Genomic DNA, 12083 nt, shown 5'->3' with positions numbered 1-12083 from the left:
GCCTTGGTTCCACATTGTCCAAGCTACAAAGAACTTTAAACGATGACATAGAAGTCCCATCGGGAACATTTTCTGTCCGACGGTAGAGGCACTTATCTAACATGTCTTTCAGACTCATTGGTCAACAGTACCATTGTCCTTAGAAAGGTGAAATCCCTCCCTCATCAGTGGCAACAATATGCAATTTGTACAAAACACTATGTCCAAAGAGGGAACAACCAAAAGAAATGTCACTTCTAATCCTCTTCGTTTCCATTTCTCATTGAATGGTTTGACATTTGGCCCGGTCCATTGTATGACATTTGTCTTAGCTAGCCCTCTTCTCTTTCCGAGGGGGATATCTGCAGCATCAGTTACACATTGAGCACCTCTCAGCCTGTTTATCGAGGATTAACACTCAGAGGATGAGCCGCGTTATCAAATTCATACAAACTTCCAGAGGTATTATGTATACACCCGAGCCTCCATTGTGTATACCGGATTGACCTTTGCAACAGAGCTTTACCGTCCAAACGAACAATGTGATCTGTTCCCTCTCCTCCTCTGCTTCGTTAAGCCCCGTTGATTAACTTTCTGTTAAGCAACTTTGGCGACTTTCTCCAGTCCAGCATTCAAAAACACCCCTCGATCCCTCTCTAAATGCTGTCAGTCTACCGGCGAATCAGGATGGATTAAGCTTAGATAGCATCTTAAGTCATTTATAAAGCGGCAAGGAGGGAGGGAGGTCTAAGCACCGCATTTGTTGAAGTGCCACATGTTGAGTTGAAGGTTAATTTTTCAACAGAGACTGATGTTTAAGAGGATAAAGGAGAGACGGGCTGTAAGGGGGGCTTCTTATTCCAAGGAGGGATTAGGGGATCGTTATCTGCTGCTTTTCCTTGAAGGTAGATTAGACGCAGCATGGTGGGGGGGATTGTGTGCTGTGTGGAAAGCTGTTGTACATACAAAATGAGTGGCTGGAACAAAGAAATTAGTACTGATTTAACCCAAGCCCAAAATGCTTTGCCATCCTTGTTCCCGGAACGCGAGCAGGTCACGTCAACAAAGTTTATATGTTGGCGCTAGTGCAGGTTTATAATAGCGATCCTGTAATTCACATTGTTTCATACGATATTGGGACCGTTTCTCAAATGGCCGTTTTTCTGACCAAAATGGCAGATTCTGTCATGTTGCTATGATCCAATGACTACTCTAGTGAGTTATAGGGGTTTATTCTCAATGGTATTTTCTCTGAATATTTGTGTGCACAAATATACATTTCACGCAAGTCAACATCGTGCCTAATGAGAATAATCCTAGCCATTACATTTTGAGCACTCACTCCCTTTCTAGTATAATATTATTACCCGAAATGTCCATTTGGGTGGGGGGGGGTTGTTAATTAGTTTGTGATTACAGTGGTTCCCAATGTGGAATTAAATGCATGAGCGTTTTTGTGTGCTCCCCTCCCCCCATCACAGCGACCAGGGGACTTCCAGCAACAGCACGTGCCGGGTAATTTCGGCCAGCCGCCCCAGAGGCCCCCCCATCACATGGAGCCCTGGAGGAACCAGCCTCCCCCCACCCCCCAGGACAGAGAGCCCTTCTTCATCGGGGGTGAGACCACAGCCCTGCGTCCCAAACGGCACCTTATTCCCTTCTTAGCGCACTTTTTTTGTTGTCCCTAATGGCACCCTATTCCCTACATGGTGCACTAATTTGGACCAGGGAGCTCTGGTCAGAAGTAGTGCACCACATAAGGAACAGTGTGCCATTTGGGACGTAGCCCTCCTTACCTAGTCCCACACACCCAACTCACCACCCACCCATGCCTCATTCCCTACCTTTAAGGGATTACGTCTTCTCTCTTAGCATATCTAACCCTTCTGGGCATTAACCCCTAGCAGTACACCTACAGGGTACACTGCAAGGGTAATTGCAGAGTTCCATTAACTCAATTAATGTTATGTATGTGCTCATGCATGCATTAGAAATGAGTCGGGGCTCCTAATGTACATGCGTATCACTTCTCCATTTACTGCTTATGTGGAATGAGAATACCATCAAATATTTGTGTCGTGTTCTGTTAAAATAAATGTAAGCCTATGTATTGGCAGTCGCTGTCTGATGTATTGAAAGTGAGTGGAGATGGGACAAACAACTTGAAGTCTCAGTTGTGGTTCTTTCCCCCCTCCTATTTCCCCTCCTGTTCTATAGAGCCAGGGCGGTTCCCAGGGCAGCAGCTGCTCATGTTCGATCACCAGAACCCCAGCTTGCTCATGAACAGTAATAACCACCAGCTCTCCAGCCAGGGCCACATGGCCTTCAACCAGCCAAGCCCAGGGGGGTTCAACCAACCAGGCCAGGGTCCAGGGGGCCAGCTAGGGATGTTCCAGAGAGAGCCCCCCAGACCTAACCTGCCTCCCCAGGGCCACGCCCAGAGCCACCAGGGCATGGCCAGCCTGACTGGGCACAGCGGACCCACTAACACCAGGCTCTTCATGGGCCACCGTCAGCCCGGCTTCCCCCAGCAGCAGGGGACTCCCGGGCCGTTCCCCTCACAGCAGCTCCAGTTTGGGATGCAGGTACGGATGAGAGTAAGTGAATCTACTACCAATTAACATGTGTGGTGGTGGCCTGCACTCTGCCTGTGCAAGAGGCGTGCGGAATGATTTAAGCGTTGGTCCACAAATGGGAATGTTATCTATTTGTTAATTCGTTTGTTTAGTATTTACTCTGCATGGAAGGGAATCTGTTCAGTTTGTATTGTAAACTCTGGCTTTTTCCAAGCTTCTTCACTATCCGTAATTATTCCGTACCTGTTGAGATGCATGTCAAATGTGAAATATGGGCCTTTTCTTATTTTATAAACCAATCGTGTATTTCACCCAGTTTTCTCTGGATTATTAAAATGTTGGAAACCCGAGTAATGATCTCATAAATAAGTCAAGCTCGTTGAATATTCCCTGTTAGTGAAGCAGTCATAAAAACTGTTCGTATTTCTGAGACCTCCCTCCCATGTGGTATGTATGGTGAGCCACAGACAAGAGTGCCCTCTAGTGTACGACTCGTAGTTCTACTGCGGCTATATGAGGACACCGATTGGAGGTTAATCAAATGCATGTAACAGTTTCTCCTTGAAGCTTGAATCGTGTGCATACGACAATTCAGAACTGTGGCTTTTTCCCATGTTCAAATTATTTGTCAAAACTGTACGTCTTAAGACCATGTCAAATTTAAACTCACTCATTCTGCCCGCTTTGTCTTTTTTTTGTTTTTAAATTAAAACTAGGGCTTGATGCAGCACGGCCTTCTCCACTCGCAGCTCCAGCATCATGACTTGCCTCTATCCCATCAGCAACAACATCAGCAGCACCACAGACAGGACCTGTCTCAGCCGCCTCTCCAGCACCACTCTCACCCCCATCACAACGAGCAGCGGCAAGGCCCCATGATGCACCGCGGCGGGCAGGGCCAGCCCCCCTTCCACCAGCAGCAGCACGGCAGCCCCAGACAGATGCACCCTAGCGGGCCCCGCCCCCAGAACTTCCAGCAGCGTAACGCCCCCATCAGGCCGAGGATGGTGAGGAGCCTCGTTTTAGTTTTTCCCTTTTTGTTTCAGAATTGTGAAATGATTGTGCTCACAATCGGTCATAGGACTGTTTGGGTTTATGGCAAGTTCCAAACATTTTTTGAATGAATTGACATGCTTTACTTTCAATCAAAAACCCAAACGGGCACAAAAAGAAAATCACATTGGTTATATAGGCTACGCATATCAAGCAAATGTCAATACAAATCATCCCTCCCCTTTCCACAGAGCCCCCCTGCCCCCAAACTCATTCCCCAGCGCAACAGCAACCTCCGCGAGCTCCCCGTGGCACCTGGCAACCAAAACGCGAACAACGTCCGCCCGGCCTCTGCGCCAAACGCCTCCAACGTCAGGCCCGTTGCCAGGGCAATGCAAGGAGGGGCGCGACCGGGCCTGAACCCTCGGCCGGTACCCGGCGGTGGCAGAGGAAAAGCCCAGCCTGCTGCTGCCAACAAGGCTGCAGCACAGCTACCTGGGCCACTTGGAAGAACGGTGGTTCGCAGGGATTCCACAAGCACTCGGCCAAACACAGCAGTACAGGTCAGTTCTGCACCACATGTAAATGGCACCCTATTCCCTATATAATGTAATAAAGCTCTGGGCAAAAGTAGTGTACTATGTAGGAAATAAGATGCCATTTCAGATGCACCTAAAAGGAGTGTCTAAATGAAACAGTGTTGTGGCCAAAACGGGAAAACCACTTGAAACGGCTGTTATTTCCATGTGCGACTCATTTGCAATATAGAAAGAATTTAGAAAATGGCCTTTAGGTTTTATTTGAATCATTCTCTGTTATCACATATTCAAGGCATGGAGCTAATTTGAGAATGCTTTATTATTTTGACAGACAGTGTGCCTGTAAAATTCAGTAACCTGAGATAAGCCGAGCGAAGCCCGCCGTGATCCTAAGTGGGGTCGTTCTATTTATTTAATGGCCCAATCAGAAGGTTAGAAATGAGATGAGACTCGTTCAGAGGAGTCCATTAGAAAAGGAATCAATACCATCGTAGTGTATTTCTCTGGGGTATCGCTTTTCATTGCTACTGTGAATGTCACACCAATTTAGACGGTTCCAATGGTAAACACTGTAACTCTGTTGTGCGTCTGAAATGGCACCCTATTCCCTATAGTGCACTGCTTTTAACGAGCGCTGGTGAGAAGTAGTGCACTATAATGGGAATAGTGTGAGGTAGGGCTGGGAATTGCCAGGGGCCTCACAATACGATTATGTATTGCTATTATCACGATTCTATGTATTCACTGAGTGTACAAAACATTAGGAACACCTACTCTTTCCATGACAGAATGATCAGATGAAAGTTATGATCCCTTATTGATGTCACCTGTTAAATCCACTTCAGTCAGTGTTGATGAAGGGGAGGTGATCGGTTACAGATGCATCTTTTAAATCCTTGAGACATGGGATTGTGTGCCATTCAGAGGGTGAATGGGCAAGACAAAGATCTAAGTGCCTTTTGAACGGGGTATGGTGTTAGGTGCCAGGCGTACAGGTTTGAGTGTGTCAAGAACTGAAACGCTGCTGGGTTTTTCCTCGCTCAACAGTTTCCTGTGTGTGTCAAGAATAGACCACCACACAAAGGACATCCAGCCAACTTGACACAACTGTGGGAAGCACTGGAGTCAACATGGGCCAGCATCCTTATAGAATGCTTTTGACACCATGTAGAGTCCATGCCCCAATGATTTGAGACTGTTCTGAGTGCAAAAGGGTGCTGCAGAGGGACGAGAGAGCCATGAGAGAACCAGTTTTGATCAATCGTGGAAATAAAAGTGCTGAAAGCAAAATGGGCTCTTTTAAAAGAGAAAGCTATGAAGGAAAAACACTGGAGTTTTGGTGCAGGTACAGCAAGCTAGTGCAGAAATAATAATGCAAACTTGTCAGAAAGATACACTATATCTGCAAAAATAATATCCTGATATGAAACTATCGATTTCTTTCCCCATCACTAGTCTGAGGGCCCATTGGACTCTGGTCAAAAGTAGTGCACTATATAGAGAATAGGGTTCCATTGGGGAATGAAGCCCGTGTTACTAGCACATTGTGAGTTTGTGTCTTTGATGTTTCTCATATTGTTGGATTTGTTGTAGGATCCGGACGAGGACGAGGAGACGCGGCAGTACCGTCTGAAGATCGAGGAGCAGAAGCGTCTCCGGGAAGAGATCCTGAAGAGGAAGGAGATGAGGAGGCAGATGCAGGCCAGCGTCCGCAAGAAGGAGCTACTGGAACGCATCAACGGCCAGGGTGACCCACAACAACAACAACAGCTGCAACGTCCGTTTCCTCCTAAACCGCAACAGCCCCAGCAAGGCACTTCTGCTTTCCCTCCCAGCGGCACCCCACAGACGCCCCCCGCACTCCGCCAGAACGTCAAGACCCACCTGACCAAGGGTGAGCAAGCACCGGCTCCAGGCTGGCAGGGCGGCCAGCAGGGGAGCAACACTGACCCCGGGTGCCCTGGTCCCAACCCTCACCAGCAGGCCCAGTGGCAACAGCAACACGGGCAGCAGAGGAGGAACGTTACCCAGCTGAACCCTATCAGACCAGGTGGGGCCCCTCCCATGGGGAACATGCCCATTCAGGGAGTCCCGATGGCGGGTCTGGGTTCCGGCCAGGCCCAGTCTCTGGGGCCTAAATCAGGGGTGAAGAGAACTGTGATGCAGCGAGCCAACAGTGGAGACGGAGCGGGGCCACAAGTTCCACAGAAAGTAAGAGTGGTCAAGCTTCTAGGAGGGGTGAGTTCCTGGTTTGGCGATTTACTTTTGGACTGACAAACATAGGGTTGCAGAATTCCGGAATCCGGAGGGAATAAACAGGAAATCCTGGGAATTTGGAGATAATGTACCGGAATTTTGCAATCCTAAATAAACAGCATCTTTGTTTCGTTTTGCCTTTGTCCTGCGGTTCGTTCGGTACCCTCTATTGTTTCCTTGAATGTGAATTCAACGTAAGAATTTCCAGATACTTTTAAAGGTCACCCACTCACTAGGACCACATGTTTTGTAACCTATTCAGAATGCCATATGGCTCTCATTTTGGCAAGATGTATGCATAAAGTGTCCCATTTCCTTTGTTTTTTGTGGTGGTATTGAAGATGAGGCGCTTCCACACCCATCTTAGCTTTAAAATGCAAATAGGAACCAGTCATTAATGTGAACTGTCTGGCATTTCTCTGACATCTATTAAATGTAATTGGTGTTTGAGACACCACTGCTCTTAAAGGTTGGTGTCTGTCCTTTTTGAAGGCATACCCATATTGTTTTTAAAAGATCTAGACGGGGGAACTTTAAGTGCAAAACAGGCAAGACGGTTATGAGCCAACTCGGTCCAGATTCAGAAATCCCTCCTTTGTCAGCGTTGGATCATCTTATTCTCGTTGGTTCAAATCACTACTGCCGCCTTAATTATGAATTAATCACGGTTGTAAATTGGAAAAGGCTTTGTGTATAAACATTCGTATCTGTCGTTGATGAGGCAGTTGTGAGATGTGATGTATTTTGGAGTAAGCTGCTTTGCTCACATCCCAGAGGATAAGGATGTAAAGGCTGCATCGCAGGCTCTCTATCTCTCTCTTTCTCTCTGCCGCCCTAAATGAAGATAACGGAGTGTCAGCCACGTTAATAGAAACCCGTTCCTAGCTATCTGAACTGCCGCATCTCTGAGGGAGAGAGAGGAAGCCCATAGCTGTGCTGAAAAAGCAGATTCTCCAGATGCTCTCTCCTCCGCCACACATTGTTCTGCTGTCATCGGCAGCCTGACAATGTTATCTCGCTCCCTCCCTCCCCTCTCTCTATCCAGCAGCCGCCTCTCAGGTGTGTGAGCCATAGAAACGTCAACCCACGACTCGCGTCAATTAATCTTTCCCTTAGCAGGGCGGCTCTGCGCCATAATACCTGTGTAAGAAAGAGTCGTCACTTTTGAGGGAATTGGATTTGTATAGCTTAGGCAGTGCAGATAAGGGGGGGGTGGGGGGTTTAATCAGGCAGAATAGGGCCCTACAATGCAACATGCGCTACAAAAGCCAGGGGGGTGGGGAGGAGACTGGGTGGGTTAAAGGGACGGGGAACATGCGAAGCCGGTGTCACTCGGGTGTAATGCAGCTTAGCATCTGATTGGTGCAATCAGCAGCTGTAGATTTCTATAGGAGGATTAATCCATTTACTGTGGGATGACGGCAGGAGACCGGTCAAAGTCAGATAGCACTGCGGTCTTTCTCTCTCTCCCTCGTATTGATCTGTCACATTAAGAAGAGGAGGAGGAGAGAAGAGACAGCCTTCATCTCTTTCCGCGTGTGGGTGTGCATGTGTGTAGCCAGTACAGCCCTAGCTATCTGTAACTATTTAATAACGAGAGCGTAACCATGTTGCATCCATTCTCAGCATGAGGCCCACAGTGCTCCGCCTCAAAGCTAATGTCTTCATGGGTATTGTGGTGTGAGAACAGGAAAGCTAGATTGGCTTCAGATATTGCTGAAGGGCGCATTTCAACAGGACCTTTTTCAACCGTTTTGATGTTTGATTTGATGTCTGGATGTCCGTGATCGGTCTTGTGTTCTCTGCGTCGCCAGGCCCTTGGATCCAATCGAAGGACTCCATCCAGACCACACTGTGTAACAGTTAAAACCGAGAAATGAGTAGAAAGTCTGTTGGTCAGGGTTTGCCCCCCAAATGGCACTCTATGGCCTGCAATAGTGCACTACGTTGGCACCCTATTCCAACAAAGTGCCCCCCCCCCACCCCATAGGACTCCACAGCCCTGCAGTCTATTTACTTTCCCTGTACTGTGTGAACTCTAGGGAGGAGATGTGAGTGGTGCCAGCGCCCCAATCCAGCAGCAGGCCACCAGGCCAGCCCCCAGCTCCGCCAGGGCCCAGTGAGGAAGGTAACCCTGGCCAGCCCCCCCGGAGGACTGCCCATACAGGGCCTGGTCACACAGGGGGGCAGAGGGGGCATGAGCAACAGGGTAGGTTGTTATATCTACTCACACCTATCACCATTACGAGCACTACACACACAAAAACTGTGTTTGTGTCCCAAATGACACCTTATTCCCTACATAGCCATTTGAGGTGCCATTTGGGACGGGACCGGTGGACTCTAATCAGGGCCGAGCTAACATGGGTTACTTACCAGGGCCTGAAACTGTGTTTTTGGTCCACCAGCCAGTACTGTCATATTAAGGGCAGGTGTAGTTTTGACAGGAGCGCTACCTAGAATTTTCATCTTTTAAATATAGATGTAAGAAAATCATCTCTTAATACATTGCTATTCGCTATGTTTTTCATGCCTCTGGCGTTCCCCTGCCGTTTGTTAGTAGCTGTACCATTTGGAGCAGGTCTGGTAATAACTTAAGACAGGACAGTATGCCAGGTGTAGTGATGTTGACAAGCTGAGAGTCGGCGTGACACGACTGCTACACGGGGTCCCCTGGCCTCTCTGCACGCTTGTCACCAGCCCGCCGTCTCGGCGGACGGGACGGACGCTCTTGGCTCGGGAAAGGCAGCCACCATGACAGGGAAAGGCAGCCACCATGACGCCTGGTTGGCTGGCTCGCTCCTTCTTTGTACTCTGGGGTCGCTCCCCCTTTCCGCCGTGGTGGCTGGCGAACAAACACGCCACTCCCTCCCTCGCTCTCGTATGATGATACAACAGATGCGAGCAGGCAGCATTCATGTTTTGACGTTGACACTATGTAGAAATATAATAAGTCAATCAAGCAAAGGCACCAGCCTGGAGATCGTTTATGAGAAAATGGAGGAGAAAAAACAGCAGGTTTTTGAATTTTCACTCTCATGCTGAAAAACAGTAGACCCTGGTAGATGTAAGTCTCTCTGGATAAGACTGCTAAAGGGCGTAAATGTACAGTGTGTTCACTTTTTCCACATTTTGTTACGTTTCAGCCTTATCCTGAAATTGATTCAATTGTTTTTTTCCTCATTAATCTACACACAATACCCCGTAATGACATAGCGAAATCATGTTTTTAGACATTTTTGCTCCTTTATAAAAAAGAAAAACAGGAATATTCAGACCCTTTGCTATGAGACTTGAAGTTGAGCTCAGGTGCATCTTGTTTCCATTGATCATTCTTGATGTTTCTACAACTTGATTGGAGTCCACCTGTGGTAAATTCAATTGATTGGATATGATTGTCTGTATAAGGTCCCATAGTTGACAGTGCATGTTAGAGAAAAAAACAAGCCATGAGGTCGAAGGAATTGTCCGTAGACCTCTGAGACAGGATTGTGTCAAGGCACAGATCTGGGGAAGGGCACCAAATCATTTCTGCAGCATTGAATGTCTCCAAGACCACAGTGGCCTCCATCATTCTTAAATGGACGAAGTTTGGAACCACCAAGACTCTTCCTAGAGCTGCCCGCCTGGACTAACTGAGCAATCGGGGAGAAGGGCCTTGGTCAGGGAGGTGACCAAGAACCCGATCGTCACTCTGACAGGACCCTGACTTGAACCCAATCAAACATCTCTGGAAAAACATGGAAATAGCTGTGCAAAGACACTCCTGTCCTACCTGACAGCGCTTGAGAGAATATGCAGAGAAGAATACAGGTGTGCCAAGCTTGTAGCATCATACCCAAGAAGGCTTGAGGCTGTAATCGCTGAGTAAAGGGTCTGAATACTTATGTAAATGTGATATTTAATTTTTATTCTTTATAAATTTGCTAAGATTTCTAAACTGTTTTTGCTTTGTCATTGTGTGTGTAGATTGTTTTTATTCCTCAATGTAATCCATTTTAGAATAAGTCTAATGTAATTGTGGAAAAGGTCCAGTGGTCTGAATACTTACTGAATGCACTGTAGATATCACGCATCTCGTTGCCACTCGGCTGAATGTGGAATTAAAACAACATACCTGCATAAGAGGTTCAAGCCGTTTCCTCTCTCTTTCCCCCCTCCCTTTTTCTTTCCTCCCTGCCTGGTGCAGGTGGTTGTCCCGGGGTGTGGCAGAGCCAGCGGGGCCGCGGGAGGGACGGGTCAGCTGGGCCGGGGGCGCCTGATTCCTACCAGACAGAGCCAGAGAGTGGCAGAGGACAGCCAGGCCTGCACTGTGTCCATAGACGGCCTCTCCACATCCACCACCGACGCGCAGCTCCGGAACTTGCTCAACTCAATCGGACCCATCCAGGTAGGCCTTCTTTTCTTGTTTCCATCTGTGTTTGCGTCTGAAATGGCACCCTGGAGTGCTCTACTTTTAAATTAAAAATGATATATATATTTTTGAAGTAGAGCACTCTCGGGTGCCATTTGGGAAGCTTACCCTACTCTCCCTCCATGCTTCTCTGCTCCACCGGTAGAACGTCTTCTATGCTCCCTCTCATATTGGTGGACTCTTAACTAATGTGGATCCGATTGTGGTCTGCTAGCACCCTCTAGCTACAGAATGTAATATAACCACACCTGCCTCCCCCATCCACCCCTGCTCCCTCTTGTGGATGAGAGAAGCTTACAACGGGGGTAGCAGCAACTGCTCTGTTCTAAAAACGCCTGCTCTCCCCTTGTTCTGCTTATGCTGCCGCAGATGTTCAAAATGCTGCCCCAGCAGAGGAAAGCCATTGCCAAATTTCACAATCCCCAGCATGCCTTGAGTTTCCAAGTCAGCTTCAACAGGTAAATAAACCACTTTGTTTCACTCTCTCTTTTTAAAACCCACAATCCTCTGTCACTACTCTGAAAATGTAGTCATCGCCCCCACCTCCCAAAATGTATCATTATGAAAAGCGCTTACACCTAACACCAAATTAGAACGCTTACTCATCGATGCATCTTTCTTTTGGAACCATACAGGCATATGATAGATTTGTCCCATATTGATGTGTCACTGATTGATGTCTGAAGCCGCGCGGTAGAGGGTGGCGGCGAGTGCCCAGTGCAGGACGTCACGCTTGACGCTCATGTGGCTTGGAGGTTCCGGTGTACAGATCCTTCAGCTATATGTAACAACAGCTCTATGGAACACACAGAACCTACACAGCACCCTCATCCTCCTCACAACAAGCACCCCCGACCTCCTTGCCTGCTGACGGATCTACTGAGGGAAAACGTCAACACAAAGCAGCATGTTTTGCTCATGTTTGAATTTCCGTAAAGGGGGAGCTTCAATGCCGGTTTCATATGACAAATATGTTTATGGTCACTGGTCTGGACACTTGGACAGACATGAAGGGAAGATGCTGGATAGTATGTGATTTTTCAAACTTTGACAGAAGGAATTTGAGATGAGATGAGTAAAAGGTTTGTGCATCGGGCACTAACGACAACAACAAGTAGTGGTTGACACTGGATAATGGTTGCTCCCCACCCTCAGCTCAGTTGTGAACACCATCTATATCAACGATTAGGGAAAAGAGTTTAGGAGATTTAACTTGTACCTGGAGATTTTACACATTTTCTGAACAGGTGTTTTTGATTCGAGGCAAGCTGCTGATGTAGGTCTTGACCGAAAGAAACGGGTGTAGAATAGGTGTGAAGCTTGCCA

The 12083-nt window shown here is 47.7% G+C and overlaps 1 protein-coding gene across 1 annotated transcript in view; it reads left to right on the top strand.

Annotated features, from left to right (window-relative positions):
* The window catches only part of LOC135538718 (RNA-binding protein 33-like), a 47151-nt gene extending 35074 nt beyond the window's left edge, over window positions 1-12077 (top strand). Inside the window, 10 exon segments of the mRNA XM_064964624.1 lie at window positions 1461-1596; window positions 2197-2576; window positions 3272-3562; window positions 3800-4111; window positions 5681-6325; window positions 8386-8428; window positions 8431-8552; window positions 10533-10733; window positions 11127-11215; window positions 11393-12077. Of these exon segments, the coding sequence (XP_064820696.1) occupies window positions 1461-1596; window positions 2197-2576; window positions 3272-3562; window positions 3800-4111; window positions 5681-6325; window positions 8386-8428; window positions 8431-8552; window positions 10533-10733; window positions 11127-11215; window positions 11393-11441 (2268 nt within the window). The 3' untranslated portion in view covers window positions 11442-12077.
* Window positions 12078-12083: the final 6 nt, after the last annotated feature.

Source organism: Oncorhynchus masou, unplaced genomic scaffold (assembly GCF_036934945.1).
Source record: "Oncorhynchus masou masou isolate Uvic2021 unplaced genomic scaffold, UVic_Omas_1.1 unplaced_scaffold_38___fragment_6___debris, whole genome shotgun sequence".
In the NCBI taxonomy this organism is placed as follows: domain Eukaryota; kingdom Metazoa; phylum Chordata; class Actinopteri; order Salmoniformes; family Salmonidae; genus Oncorhynchus; species Oncorhynchus masou.
Note: the sequence above shows the minus strand (reverse complement) of the source record. Positions and strands in the feature narration are given on the sequence as shown.